The 15,043-nt window shown below is 44.7% G+C and overlaps 2 protein-coding genes across 2 annotated transcripts in view; one reads left to right on the top strand and one right to left on the bottom strand.

Annotated features, from left to right (window-relative positions):
- LOC118772598 (cohesin subunit SA-1-like) overlaps positions 1-339 on the bottom strand; it is a 46,615-nt gene extending 46,276 nt beyond the window's left edge. The window contains exon 1 of the mRNA XM_036521078.1: positions 193-339. The gene's annotated coding sequence lies outside the window, so the exon portion shown is untranslated. The remainder of the gene's footprint in view (positions 1-192) is intronic.
- A 2,248-nt stretch (positions 340-2,587) lies between these two features.
- Positions 2,588-11,733, top strand: gtpbp4 (GTP binding protein 4). Its single transcript, XM_036521035.1, has 17 exons — positions 2,588-2,695; positions 3,361-3,531; positions 3,636-3,739; positions 4,255-4,391; positions 4,905-5,005; positions 5,097-5,189; positions 6,181-6,372; positions 6,773-6,838; positions 6,991-7,080; positions 7,669-7,779; positions 8,327-8,404; positions 8,555-8,606; positions 9,127-9,227; positions 9,383-9,580; positions 10,122-10,187; positions 10,310-10,453; positions 10,835-11,733. The coding sequence occupies exons 1-17, from the start codon at positions 2,648-2,650 to the stop codon at positions 10,985-10,987; spliced, it is 1,905 nt and encodes a 634-aa protein (XP_036376928.1). The 5' UTR covers positions 2,588-2,647; the 3' UTR covers positions 10,988-11,733.
- Positions 11,734-15,043: the final 3,310 nt, after the last annotated feature.

Below are 15,043 nucleotides of genomic sequence, written 5' to 3'. Positions count from 1 at the left end.
CAGAAGATAAAGCTGATCAATAGTGTAAGCGCTGGAAAGAAAGCACAGTCCCTCTCCCTTCCCCCACCTCCACCCTGTCCGCGCGTCTCTCTCTCTCTCTCCCCCTCTCTCTCTCTCCGTCCTCCATCTTTAATGTCAGCCAGGACTGCCTGTTAACGGCTCCAAAACCCCGAAAAACCCGCGCCAACTTACCTTGGGCGTCCATTCGCGTGCCGTTTACCACTTTCCGAAAGAAAACTGCAAATTTTGTTTTTGCAACTATAAAGATTTTTTAAAAGAAATTGGACCTCGACCGGAACCGCACCTCTCCGAAGAGCAGCAATCCTAAACCGCCATCTGGTGGCATTTTACACAATCGAATGGCGCAATTGCAGACCGGAATCAGAGTGCCCTCTGGCGGACACAAACTGGCACAGCAGAGGCGTGTCTGGGAGGGCGAAAACGAGGGCTTCACGGACCCCCGATAGGCCTCTGTCCCATTTTTAAATTTGATTTTTTCCCCAAATGACTACATTTTTCACAATGTTAAAAGCTGACAGATGTGATTTAAACCAAAATAAATGTTTCAGAAAATTATTCATATGGCATATAACCCGTTATGATACCAATCAAATACAATCTTTGGTCAAACTTCTCAGCTGAAGACAGACAAAAAGTTCACAGATGCAGGTATCCAACAGGAGCACATTTTCATTAATGAAGGGAAATAAGTATTTCGAATCTAAGCATCTTGTTTGAAAAAGTTATATTAATTTACAGCTCACAGCTGGTGGACTAATAAGTCAAATGGTTATTTCATATACATGTTTTACCACTAACAAGATGACTTAAAACTTATAATTGCTCAGAATTATATCATATATACAGCGAAATAAATCTAGGACTTAATGAAGCTGAAATAGTTGTTTGCTGGATATTTAAGATACTTGCAATGCTTGGAAGGATTACATAATACACATTTATTGAGACGTTTAGCATCACTTAAATATTGAAAATGCTGAAGCCAGGGGTTTCACCCTTCTGTATTTGTATCTAATCTTAGTGTGAAACCCACAGAATAACTAGAATTTTATCACTTACAATGTCAGATAGGAATTAACGGCCTCTGGTTGTACTCATTAAAAGCAACAGTGACACCTGTCATTACGTAGTTGACACTTAGCTGACACTCTGAGTAGGGGTCTGTTTTCATTTGTGAATATGGTGAATTCTGTCACCCAATTTAATAATTTAGTAATCTCAATGAAGGAAAACAAAAGGGGACAACAGCAATGTCCTGCCCGCGATGAGAACTGTTCAACAAAATGATGCCACGGCACATGTTTCTGAATGCGTGGCATGGTAGGAAAGTCACGCTAAAAACGATAGAGTCCAAAACAGCTCAGGTTTAAAAGGGGAAATTCGGGTTTCTAGTGGAACGCAAGGCGCATTCATCTGCGATTGGTCCAGGTGCGGTCCAGCGGAGCGCTTACACCAATCAGAGGAGAATGTTTTTATTTTGCGAAGAGTAAAGCAACTCTCTCTAATTCAGTTAGGCTTCCGCTACTCGATCTCATCTTTGAATTTCCGCAATTTGACTACCAAAATAAAACTACCAGCCAAACGTTACCGGCGAATTAGTGGCAACTAGACATAGTGCTCTGCAGTTAGAGATCCATCCAGACTGATCTTATTAACGGTTCAGTCCAAAAAGCTGATTACTAACTTAAGGGTAAAATGAACGTTTAAATCTTAAGACCGTTTTCTGTTAACTGAGAAACAATCCTAGCTAAGCTCTTCAAATGTGAAAAAAAAACATGTTTTAGCTGTTCAGTATCGTTCTACTATTCTTCATCAAATGAGAGAAATGGAACATTAATTATTTGACTGTCACCCTGCAAATTCCATTCGCTAATTGGCTCACTTTAATTATTTTTGAATGTCTCCACGATAGAATAACTGGCGCTGTCGCCAGTTAAACTGTTAGAATTGTAAGCTGTGGATTTATGTCTCAGATGCATTTTTACATTGGTCTGAAGACTATTGATAGAGTCAATAAGGCACTGTTTTCATCTGTAGAAAGCATCTACGTTATTACAAACATGTCCATGGGCATTCAGACACAGCTATACTGCACAACTTTTTTTCTCAAAAGTTGCTTAAAGAATTAGCCACGATTTCAGTTCATGGTGCATTGAGACTCCTATTAACACCTCAGCCCACATCTATTATCTTGTCGTGCGACACTGTACAAACTGTTTAATGCGTTATAATTCCCATTTTTTAGGATAGGACGTTTTATGCCGCCCCGTGGGTTGCAAGTGCACCCTCTGTATTTTTTCCAGACTCCAGGCACCAAGCCTGCTAGTAAGTAAGCTTAATGGAGACATTAAACGGGAGGTTTATTGTGGAATATTTCATATTGTAAAAAACCATACATATTCACAGAGAAAACTGAATTATATTTGTTGATGTTATGTGTATAGGATCAAGTTCAGCATGTTTGAGTTTTATGTTAGGCTAAAGCAAACTTCACGTGAAAACTTTTATTTTGATACAGAGTCTCCAGGTTATCAGACGGTCGGAAGTAGTATTGCCACGCTGAGTCTACGGCAGGTCCTTTCTCGGGGTACGTTTCGCACGGCGAGGACCATCGCTAACAGCAACGATGGCCCTGTACAACTTCAAGAAGATTATGGTGGTTCCCACCGCAAAGGTATTGATAAATATGTTTATTATGTTTGATAATTTTCATTATTTACCCATGTGCCAACGTCTGGTCTTTTAAAATTGAGAAAGCTAGCGAGCGAGGTTGCGATCCGGCGCAGCCGCTATAGGAGACACGTGTTTGAACTCATGGAGCCTTTAGCTGCTAGCTAGCTAACTAATTAGCAAGACATCGAAGTAGTGGCTAGGTTTTCATTTACACGATCTCTTGACGTAGTGTCTGCTAATAAGTTGAATTCACAGATGGGAAAACTCCGAGAAGCACAGGCTTGTGAAATGTCTCCGTTTAGTACGGGTTGGCGCTTGGAATGTAAGTCAGCTGGCTAGCTAGCGAGGAAAATAAATTATGCTACAGCGGTCAGCTCGCTCGCTTTCGTTGGCGACTAGTTAGCCAGCTGTATGTGTAACTGATGAATATTTTGTTCCAGTGACTGTCTGTTAGCATGTTTGGCTTGCTTGTTGTCTAACAGAAGTATTGCGGTGGCAACAGGCTGGAAGTCAGTTTTGTTCTTTCTTTCACAAAAGACTTGCTTTGCTGTCAGATTGTCAAAATCTTATCGAAGGTTTTTAAAGCAAATGTACGTTTTACGTTGTTGAACCATAAATAGCAAATGGTCTTTTTTATTAATGAAACTCTTTTTCCCCCCATTGTAGGACTTCATAGACATTACATTATCGAAAACGCAAAGGAAGACTCCCACCGTCATACACAAGCACTATCAGATCCACCGAATCAGGCATTTTTACATGAGAAAAGTGAAATTCACACAGCAGAACTACCATGATCGCCTCACTCAGATCCTGACAGACTTCCCAAAACTGGACGTAAGTACTACAGGAGCACAGTTCATGACGCTAATATCGTTTATGTACTCTAAGATCATACAAGTTGATCCTGAAATTGTGCCTGTCCGTGTTTCCCTCCTTAGGATATCCACCCATTTTATGCGGATTTGATGAACGTTTTGTACGACAAAGACCACTACAAGCTGGCTTTGGGGCAGATAAACATAGCAAAGAACCTAATTGACAAGTATGTAGATTTCCGTTCATTTTGTTCAGAATGTGTGCCAAGTGTGTAAGAAACAGTATGAGTTGTTATTTATGGTGGAGGTATTTTCTAATGCTTAGAGGACTGATTAGAGAAAGTTTCTGTTGTAAAAAATATGCAGTGGAGCAGAGCTGGGGTCCGTGAGACTAAACCGCATAATCTGCACCTTTGGTACATACTCAGCTGGGCTAATTGGGTAATATGTTTTTCCACCCTGGGTTACAGATGTCTTCTAAGTCCGTAACGGAATGGTGTTTACTGTGGATAAAACTCCTTTGTTTGTAATAAAATGTGAGTTTCTCTCGGCTAAATATCATCCTGTGAGTGTACCGCACTGAACTCAGTGTAGTCACACGTTGGTAGATAAGTCAGTAGGGCCAGCCTTGCAGGCTTTGTGATTGGCTATGCCCGGCCCTGTTTTCGGGTGTTATAACAGTGGGGAAGGTGACTCTGTTGCTGTGGTGATTCTGAGGCTGATGCTCCTGCTGTCTTGACAGTGTTGCCAAGGACTACGTCCGCCTGATGAAGTACGGCGACTCTCTGTACCGCTGCAAGCAGCTGAAGAGGGCAGCCCTGGGCCGCATGTGCACCATTCTCAAGAGGCAGAAGCAGAGCCTGGAATACCTGGAGCAGGGTGAGTGATGTCACACACAGTCACCGCGGCGACGGGAGGGAGGCTCCCCCACGGCTGGGGGAGGCTTTAGGCCTCTGCAAACAGAAGGTTGTTGGTTCAGTTCCTGGAAGTTGTTTGCTGTTGCTGTTGCTGTTGTGTCGGCGGGTGAAGTACTTGGCCAAAATTGTATGAGAGAATGTCCAGCTCTAACAATGATAACATGGAGCTAATATCAGCCATCCTGATTGATAAACATCGGTAGGAATGCGTTTGTGCATTGATCAGTTGCACAGTGGCAGGGTTGGACAGATTGTCGTCTCCACTGCTCACTGTCCCATGTGAACGTTTGTGGGATTTGCATGTAGAGCAGTACAACTATGAAACATGTCACTCAGCTGAGAAAGTGGCAGCATCTGAACGGACTTGGCTCTTCCTTCCGGTGTGTTAATGCCGGTGGAAGTCTGTGTGTGGGATGTGATGTAGTAAAATAAATACTGGCTGATGGTGCGACCTTTTCACTGTCCGTCTGCGCAGTGCGTCAGCATCTCTCCCGTCTGCCGACCATCGATCCCAACACCAGGACCCTGCTGCTGTGTGGATATCCCAACGTGGGCAAGTCCAGCTTCATCAACAAGGTATCAGGACTGCATTGGTATGGCCGTCGTCCAGTTCTGTTGGCTTGGAGTGTATCAGTATCTCACCTTTAACCCTCTGCTTGATACCCAGATCACCAGAGCGGACGTTGAGGTTCAGCCGTATGCCTTCACCACAAAGTCCCTGTTTGTCGGCCACATGGACTACAAGTACCTTCGCTGGCAGGTGAGGTCAGGTCTTGCACTGTTACTTCCCCTGTCCTCTGCCCATTGGCCAGTCTGTCAATAGCAGCACGGCGATTGGCTGTCAGCAGGAGCCTTTGCTGCTCTGATTGGCCCAAGTTTCCTATTCTGAAGTGAGCTTACTGCTTCTGTGCAATACTTATTATCATCACTGTTACAGTATTGTTGGTATTTGTGATTGACTTGTCCAGGGCAATAGCAGATAGCATGGCAGATATTCTACATATTCTCCATGTATGTGGCTGTGGCAGTGGGGATTAGGGGCAGCAGTATGGCATTGTCAGTTCACTGTTGTATCTGTTGGACAAGGTTCTCGGTCTGAATTGCCTCAGTTAATGTCTAGCTGTATAGATAGGTAATGTGTTAGAATTGTAAGCTTCGTAAGTCTCTTTGGATAAGGGAAATGTAATGTAGCTGGGTGTTGTTACTGGAGCAGCTCCGGCCATTCAGGTCCCTTGGTCAAGGACAGGGTGATAATGTCCTCCCTTGAAATCTTATCTGCAGCCTTTTGGATGCAGGCCCAGTTGCACTAACCCTGTTGCTACACTGCTAGTTTTGTTTTTATTTTACTTTTTTATTTTTACTTGGGGATCACCAGTATCACAGAAGACCAAAACTTACACCACAGGTTGTGGAGAGTACAACTGTCACGGCTGTTGAAGCATTGGTTAGCTGTATCATGCCTTCCATAGCCAGTGGGTCGTGCTCCATTTTCACCAATGAGATGGCCCAGCGTGCTCTGATTTCTGGCTTAGCGTTCGTTATTTCTGCTGGTACTGTGGAACAAATCATTCAGCTGTCAGGTGCAGACCAGCCCACAATGTGGTGAGCATGACTGTCGTGAATGAGGAATCAGAGGCTGACTTCGGTTTGGGAGGCGTGTCAGTTGGGGGGGGGGGGGGTGTTCAGGTGTTGGGGTGTGGGAGTAGTGCCTGCTGGACGTCAGGGTGATTCTCGTGCCCCCCCCCCCCCAGGTGGTGGACACCCCGGGGATCCTGGACCACCCGCTGGAGGAGCGGAACACCATCGAGATGCAGGCCATCACGGCGCTGGCCCACCTGCGTTCGGCCGTGCTGTACGTCATGGACGTGTCCGAGCAGTGCGGCCACACCCTGCAGCAGCAGCTGGAGCTCTTCAACAACATCAAGCCGCTGTTCGCCAACAAGGTGAGCGTGCCTGCCCACAGGGGGCGCCGCAGCCAAGTGCCTGCTCGCTGCAGGCCAGGAAGTGACAGGGTAGCTCTCTTTAGTCTCAGTGACAGGAGGTTTGGGGGTGGGGGTGGGGTGGGGAGCGGGGTGTTGAAGGTGTTTAACTTTTGGAAACGGATTAATATGGTATACTGCAGAGGCTTTTGTAAGCTGATATCTGTCAGATGAAATAGGGGGTACAGGCATACATCCAGTAAAAGCAAAGGTCACACTGGTACCAGGAGGTGCTTCTTCACAGCGGGAGTTGTAAATGCAGGGAGTAACTGGCTGGGATTTGCGGCCCTTTGAGGCTGAACTTGAGGCGGTGATTGGATCCTCTGCAGATCCACAGAGGGGTGAAAAGCTCTTTTTGTTTCAGCCTCTGATAGTTGTGGCCAACAAGAGCGACGTGAAGAAGATCAGCGAGCTGTCCGAGGAGAACCAGGTCAGTGCCCGCGCTTCGACCGCAGCGCCAAAGAAATGTTTGTTCTGCAGAATGTTTTTTTTTTTTTTTTTTTTACGCCGTAGTTTCTTTCACTTTGTGATGTGTGTTTTGTTGTTTTGAATTGACTTCTCTTCTCTGCTTCGTTGTGACAGAAAATATTCGCAGACATCGCTGCCGAGGGCATTTCTGTCATTGAGACCAGCACGCTGACGGAGGAGGGAGTGATGCAGGTCAAAACAGAGGTGAGACTCCTTGCCCCCTTGTGGCGGAGCAGGGAAGGCGTGCTTGTGCGGCCCAGTTAAGTGCAGTTACGGCATGGAAGAGTGCATGTAGCTTCATGGTGCATACAGAAAAGTAAGCACACTGCTGGGCTCCTGAGTAGCTCAACAGTTAAAGCGCTTGTCCTGAGTGCAAACCGAGCTCCACAGCCTGGGTTCAATCCCAGCTGCATCATCAGCCGACGATACAGCGGGAGCCCGCAGCGGCGGGACGAATCGGCTTCATTCTGCTGGGGATGGGGGGGGTAGGTTGGCCAGGGTGTGCTTGTCTCGCCATGCGAGGTGCTTGGATGACGTCAGCAGAGTATCGCCTGTCCTCCAATGAGCTTCCACTCTGCTGTGGTGCCGTGTGTGACTTTCAGTGTGAGGGTGTTCGGATTGCATTAGCCTTACTTCATCTCTTCTTGCATGGGTCGTCGTAGTGAGGTAAGGCTAATATACGATCAGTGATTCCAAGAAAAAAAAATGCACGAAAACAAAATGAAGGGCAGAAGTCTGCTTAGCTCCAGAAACATTGCTGGCTCCCCCTTGAAGGTCTTTGTGTGATTGCAGGCCTGTGATAAGCTGCTGACTCATCGCGTCGAAACCAAGATGAGAGGCAAGAAGGTGCATGATGTTCTCAATCGGCTGCACCTGGCTGTACCTGCCAAGAGAGATGAGAAGGTGAGTGTGGGGCACCCGGGGCCTGTTCCCCTCTCCCCGAGTCCATTAGTCTACAGGAGGCTCTCGGTGTTCATGGGGAATGAGCTCTGGAGGTCCCGGAGAATGAGGGATCTGACGCGCAAATACTGATGCGCAAAGGGAGATTTCGTCATGCCACAGAACACATTTTCAATGAACCAAAAAACCCCCCAAAATAATACAATGAAATAAATGAGTAAATACGTGCTTAATATGTACATTTATGCAATAATGCTGTAAACATGTTTAACATGTTTAACAGGTAACTCAAATATAAGTGTGACATGGTGTGGGAACAGGAAGTGATGCCTGTTAGATATTTAAAACCCCCAATCGCTTATCTGTGAATGGCTAGTGTGCAATATTAGGAAAACTATAACTGATGGTGACAAGATTCGACTAGAATTTCTCAGTCGTAAAGGGTAAAGTCTTTCTTCTCTCTTTTATTAAATAAGAAATGATAGTTATGAAAAATAAGTTGGCTTGAATGTAATGTAGTGAACGGAATCTCCGATTTACCTTCCTCCAGGAAAGACCAGCTTTCATTCCAGAAGGGGCTTTGACTCGCAGGAAGGCCATGGATGTGGACGTGCCGAAGAAGAAGCTGGTACGAGCCCCGCACTGGTGTTTATGCATGAAGCGTTAGACGCACGCAGTGTGGCTGTGGCTTTGGGCGCCTCTATGTTTCGCTGTGTATCCCACCACCTGCTCCAGCCAAGCCTTTGACATGGTACCTCACTTTCTCTCTGTGCTGCAGGAGAGAGACCTGGAGATGGAGCTGGGTGACGATTACATCCTGGACCTCCAGAGTAAGTAACACGCTGTCACTGCCACTCTGAGCCTCAGTTATCCTTGGTTCCGTTACTTAAAACAAAATTTTTTGAGCAGCTCCATTTTTCGAGCTTGAGTTGCCGATATCAAACCTAGTTTTCAGGGAGAATGTGAGTTTGGGTTATAATAATTAACCGAAAGGTTGCTGGTTCAATTCCCCGCTGGGGCACTGCTGCTGTACCCTTGGGCAGGTCCCTAATCCAGAAATATTTTAGTAAACATCCACCTGTATAAATGGATGTAAGTTGCTCTGGATAAGATCATCTTCTTGACAATGTAATTAGCTGAAGAAATGATACTCTTCATTAGATTCATAAGAATTTGTTAGATTTTATAGGAATTTCTAGTCTGGCAGTTGAAGTTCCACTGGAGCACTCGTAAATGTCTTTTTGTTCTGGGAAGGGTACAGCAAACACTCATGTGTTTGACTCAGCTTGTTGAGGGTGTCCTGTCACAGCTTCATTGACATCATCCTCTGTGGGTATTTTTCCTTTCCAGAATACTGGGACCTGATGAATGAGGAGGAGAAGACCGACAAGATCCCCGAAATCTGGGAGGGCCACAACATCTCCGATTACATCGACCCCGAAATAATGAAGGTGAATATACCCCCACCCCACGGTCCATCCGGAACGTGGCCTTTCTTGTTTGTGTGGTTGTATTTGACCTCTGACCCCTGACCCCTGACTGAGCCCCTCTCTCTCTCTCTCTCTCTCTCTCTCTCTCTCTCTCTCTCTATCTGTCTCGTGTGTAGAAACTGGAGGAGCTGGAGAAGGAGGAGGACCTGAAGGAGCGGGCGGGAGAGTACGACTCGGACGAGGAGAGTGAGGACGAGGAGATGCAGGAGATCCGGCAGCTGGCCAAGCAGATCCGCGAGAAGAAGAAGCTGAAGACCATCGCGTCCCGAGAGAAGGATGTGCAGGGACCAAGAATGCCCCGCACCGCCAAAAAGGTACAGCCAATCAGAGACCTCGCTCAAACACACCCCGAGTCACACATTAACAGGCTGTTAAAAACTTTGATGCATAAGTTGCTATATAGTTAGCATGCCTTTCTTTAAGCAAGCAAACACTGAACAGGTAGAAAATGGGGTGGTGCAATAGTAAAGTTTAAGGCTATGAAATCATCTTGAAGTCCTTGTTAGAAAAGCATTCATGTATGTTCAGATTTGCTGTTTTGAAATTAATTTCAGGTTTTAACATTGACGTTTACATTTAAACAAAGTGTACTCACTTCCTAATCAGAGGTGTACCAAAATTCAAATACTGTTACTGTATATGTTTGAACCATGTAATGTATTCTGTCACTTAACTGTTAAGAAAATAGTCACAATTAATTGCTAGGTAGAAATGTGTTAATGTTGTATTGTGGGTATGAATTGGCCAATTAAACAGCCACCATATGTGAGTTTGTGTAGAAGGTTTGGTTGAGGATCAGGAACAGTTGGTGCTGATCCTCGGTTGGCTCTGACCGGTGTTTCGTGGTGTTTGCAGGTTGAGAGGAAGACTCTGGAGAAGGAGATGGGGGAGCTGGGGCTGGACATGAACGACAAGGACGATGTGAGTGGCTGGGGCATTGGTGGGGGCGGGGCTGCAGGTGGAGGGTGGGCGTGTGCTCATTGGCTCTCTCTCTCTCTCTCTCTCTCTCTCTCTCTCTCTCTCTCTCTCTCTCTCTCTCTCAGAGTCATTACGCCACCCAGGCACGCAGGTCCAGGAGCGTCGCCAGGAAGCGCAAGCGGGAGGCGTCCCAGGCCCCCACGTCCCGAACCCGCAGCCAGAGCGCCTCTCGCCCCCCGCGGGATGTGTCTGGCATCCGCGATGCAAAGGTACGTACGTGCGTGTGTGTGTGTGCGCGTGCGCATGTGTGTGTATCACAGTGATTTGGAACAATAGTACAATGCTGAACGTCCAATCCACCACGCACATTACAGTGTGTGCTCTGTAAAAGGCTGCAGAGGAATAGACCTCAGACTTACATGGGGACACGAGGAACCAGGACGACATTTTAGGTTTCTCTTTATATCGGACAGAAAACAATCAGGACTGCACATTTGTACATTTTGTTGTATGTTGTTCACTGCAAAGCTAATTATTCATACGTATGTTTTACATTTAATGTAAATACGATGCTGATGAAGGAAGTAGCAGCTAGAAGGGGGATTATACATGCTCTTTGCATCACGGCTCGTAACCCTTTTCATTTTCAGATGATGAAGAAGGTGAAGACGATGATGAAGAGCTCGCAGAAGGGCATGAATCGCATGGGCAAGAAGGGTGAAGCAGACAGGCACATTTTCGACCTCAAACCCAAACACCTCCTGGCCGGCAAGAGGAAGTCTGGCACAACCGACCGTAGATAAGACGCCTCGGTGTGGAGGAAGCGATGTCGGCCTCGCCGTCCACTCCGTCGTTCTGCGTTCTGCCGAAGAGACAGTCTTACACGCCTAGTTATGATCACAAACTTACACCCTCCTCCTTCCCCTCCTCTGTCTTTCTCTCTGAAAACGGTCTCCCCAGTAATGTGTTCGGTGGTGAACTAATTGTCACAGACCGAAAGTAAAAGTCTTGAGCAGATATATACTAAAAGGTCATGTAAATGGAAAGGACTTGGTCTACCTTGTAGAAGTGGACCTCACTTCAGCCATTTGGATTTTTTCCCCAGGCTGGATTTGTTGGCAGGTGCTGCTACTGCAGACACAGTTTGAGAAGCCAAACGTAACCTCTCTCATAGTCAGAGAGTTGTCCTGTGATTAGTAATGCAGAGGAGTTTCTCAGTATGTTAGTATTTTTGGATTGATTTTTGGATACTGTATGAATAGCAACACATGGGATAAGCTTGTCATGGCTTTGCTGTATGCTGCCTGGCACGCCCATATCTTTTACTGCTTTAATCCAGCAGAGATTTCACCATGATCCCGTTCACCATGATCCCGTTCTCAATGCCTTACATTTGTGGGTGGAAATGTCATTCGTATGAGTAAGACCTATTCATGGATGTCCAGAGATGGGACTTCTGTTGTCTGAAGAAATTGCTTCTTGAAGTTGTTAGTAATTCACAATGGACTGTTACCCCACAGTGGTAAATATTAAAATTATATTAACGGTAGGAGGTGGTGTTTTTTTTTTCCAGTCATGTTTATAAACCCCTCTTGTCCATGAAGGCAGATGGGGTGTGTCAATATGTCTGCCTAATCTGCTTGCTAACACCATTGTACACACATTACACAGTCTAGGGTGTTACCCAGGAGTATGTGGTGTGTACCTGCCCATCTGATCTCTCAAGTTAATACTCTTGATACAGTTTGCATAACTGTCATATGGTTTCATATTACAGAAGCGGTTTGTGAAACTGCAGGAGAGGGTGCTGAACGTTTGTGTAAGAGATGTACCTTATGTTAGTGTGGTTTTGATGAGGTGGGCTGCAGGTTACATACAATTACCAGCAAGAACAAAATGAGGTCACTATTGTTTTCTCTCAAGGTCCTTTCTTTCACTCCACTCTACAGCAGAGATACACTTCTGTTCTCTTGTGCTGGAGGTACCTCTCAATAAGAGCTGAATGAATGTAGTGTAGAGTGGCCTGTGATCCTTGTATGTAATATCTCTCCTTTACCCTCTACAACCACAGCACGACCACTGTCAGGCGTTGCTGAATCCAGTTCTCTGTAAACACAGCATGTATGGAGTTAGACAATCGCTGAAACTGTATTCCCACACCATGAAATGCTCCTGGTATTTCATGTTTGTCTAGGACCTGCTGGTTTACTGTCGGGGAAAGCCCATGCAAATTGGTGAACCTGAATTTCCACACAATCCTAACATTCATTTTTTTTTCTTCTCAAATTTGTAGTATTTCAGCTTCAGCCTGTCTCATGGCTGTATGGCAGTGTAGGTATCCATCAAAATGAATCTGCTTCTTGTTTGTTTCCTAGGTTTATCAGTTTAGAATAGTTGAGCTGATGCCCTCATCTGCTCAGAGCCCTTTTACTTACATAATTTTAACTAGATTAATAACCAAATGATCTGAGTGGTAAAAAAAAACTTAGATACAGCTGTGAAGTACATAATTTGAGGAGGAAATGAAACCCACTCCTTACGATACAGCCAACTTCACATGCCTTTCTCCTCCCTGTGAAGCAGGCCTACCAGAAGCATTGGGTGTGAGATGCTGGCCTGAGATCTCTGAAAATCAAATCAGCAATCACCTACTGTCAACAATATTAATTCATGGGGAATTTCAACACCTATACAATAATCAGAGTCAATGTGAATTCAGCACATTGACATGGCTGTAAATGTCTCAGCAATATCTTCAAGTAGTTTTAGAAAGTATCTACAAGTTGTACCTACAGTTTATTAGTAAAGAGCTGGTTCTCAGCTCTACATACACGATGGATCTGCTATCATTATCTACTAGGTTAAATTAGAATTTTTTGCAATAAATTTTGGCCATGGAATTTTCAAATGCACCAAAGGTAAATGGACACAACAGTACGCCGATCTTGAAATTGATATGAATCCATAGAATATTACCTTGGGCCAACAGCAACAGTAAGCACAAGGTTGCTGAGAGGTAAGGATACTGATGTGAGTAGAGCATCAAATATTATTGAGAAAACATGCATTTGTCTCTGCATAAGCAGAGTGTTGTTCAGCTGTACAAAGTTGAGGCAGCTTGGGGAAAATTTATAACTATCAACATTCACAAGGAGAAAGAAAGCTTGACACAGGACGTGTCTTTTTAGGTCTGTCTATACTTTGCATGAAAATTCATTTGTTTGTGTGACAAAGAAAACAACTACAGTGCACGTTTGTGTGGAGTATCAAACTATTCAGAAACAGCACGGGCAGCCTCAGTGCAGAAGCACACCATTTTGGGCTACGTGCGAAATTTATCTTTGGGATAACTGTCCCTCTCAAAACAGATGCTCGCCAATACAACACAAATGCTTAGGTGGAAATAGAGTGTTAGACAAACATGCATCAGTATTATGGAAAGCTTATGGAAAGCAAAAAGACATGTGTGTTTAGGGTTAATAATCCTGTGAGTGCCTTTGACCAAGGTACTGACAACTGGAGTTGGTCCCCGGGCTCCGCACTGCTTCGGATGGGTCAAATACAGAAGACGAATTTCCCCACAGGGATCAATAAAGTGTACCATTTACCATTTTTTACCATTTAATTGTGTTGAAGTGATACCCATATAGTATCCAAATTTAGCAAAACAGCCCGTTTTTTGTGCAAGTCAGAGCTGGCCTAGTCACATGGTACAGCTGCTGTATTGCATTTGGCAAAAAAGGTCACATACTTTTATTATATTTTATTTCTGCAGCCATCAAAGTCTTCACTGACATCACCGCTACCCCCAGATAATGTGGATAACAGTTCATAATGTTAAACATAAATTCAAACAGATCAAATACATGCATTTATTGACTGTCAACATCAATTTCTTACATTAGTTTGGAAGCCTTTGAGTGCGTTGGCATCTTTTTGTTAATTGATACTTTTTCTTAGTATTTTGTTTTTTTTTTTTGCTAATGTAACCTTCATAGCAATAATTTAAAGACAATCACATAAAAACCCAGTGCGATATGCATGTTTGTGGATTTTTACTCTGAACTTTTCTTTGGTAGATTACTGAATACATCTACAGGCCTGGCATTATGGGGGTACTTAGGGGTGCATTGCACCCCCAGATGGACCTCAGTGCAGCCCCAGTTGTCTGTACCCCTCACAGATTACATTTGTACCCCTCTCTATTTTCTCCTGGTGCCAAGCCTGGGCACCAGTGATATCAGAAGAGCCTTGAGTGGGGAGCCTAGCCATGCTGTCTGCTTTATGGAAACATGTCTGTGCCTTGCCCTCATTTGTTTTGGTCTGAAATGATATGCCAAATGAGTATGTGTCATCTCTCTGCCCCAACGCGTTGAGGCTGTCTGGGATTATCATTGTTTGTTTGCAGAGCAAGCACCCTTATTCAGGGGAATTCACCAATTTAGCAAATGCTTTCCTTTTAAGCAGCTGGATGATATCAGTAATGCAGTCTGTAATAATGTTCTTTCTCACAACTGCACCCCAGCCAAGAATCTATTCTTGGATCTGTGTGATTTTTAAACTTGATTAGAATTGAAAAAAAGTACTTTATTCTGGCTTGTTGATAAATTATTTTGATGGACTGGCTGGTAATTCTAAATGATTTGTTTGAAACACTGGCAAAAGAAGGCTGCTTCCAACTGCCCCCCCCCCAGGTAAAAACTGAATTGGACAGATGAAAGTACATGTTTCAGTTTTCATGATTAACCACCTTCAGTGGTCTAGACGCTCTAGATACTCAAATGTAGCTTGCGTACATTTCAGTGGTTCAAAAGAATCAAGAAGAGGAGAAATATGAAGCAGTGTTCACACGTCAAATG

Source organism: Megalops cyprinoides, chromosome 2, assembly GCF_013368585.1.
Source record: "Megalops cyprinoides isolate fMegCyp1 chromosome 2, fMegCyp1.pri, whole genome shotgun sequence".
Classification (NCBI taxonomy): domain Eukaryota; kingdom Metazoa; phylum Chordata; class Actinopteri; order Elopiformes; family Megalopidae; genus Megalops; species Megalops cyprinoides.
The sequence above is the reverse complement of the archived record's forward strand: the minus strand, read 5'-3'. Positions and strand labels throughout refer to the sequence as shown.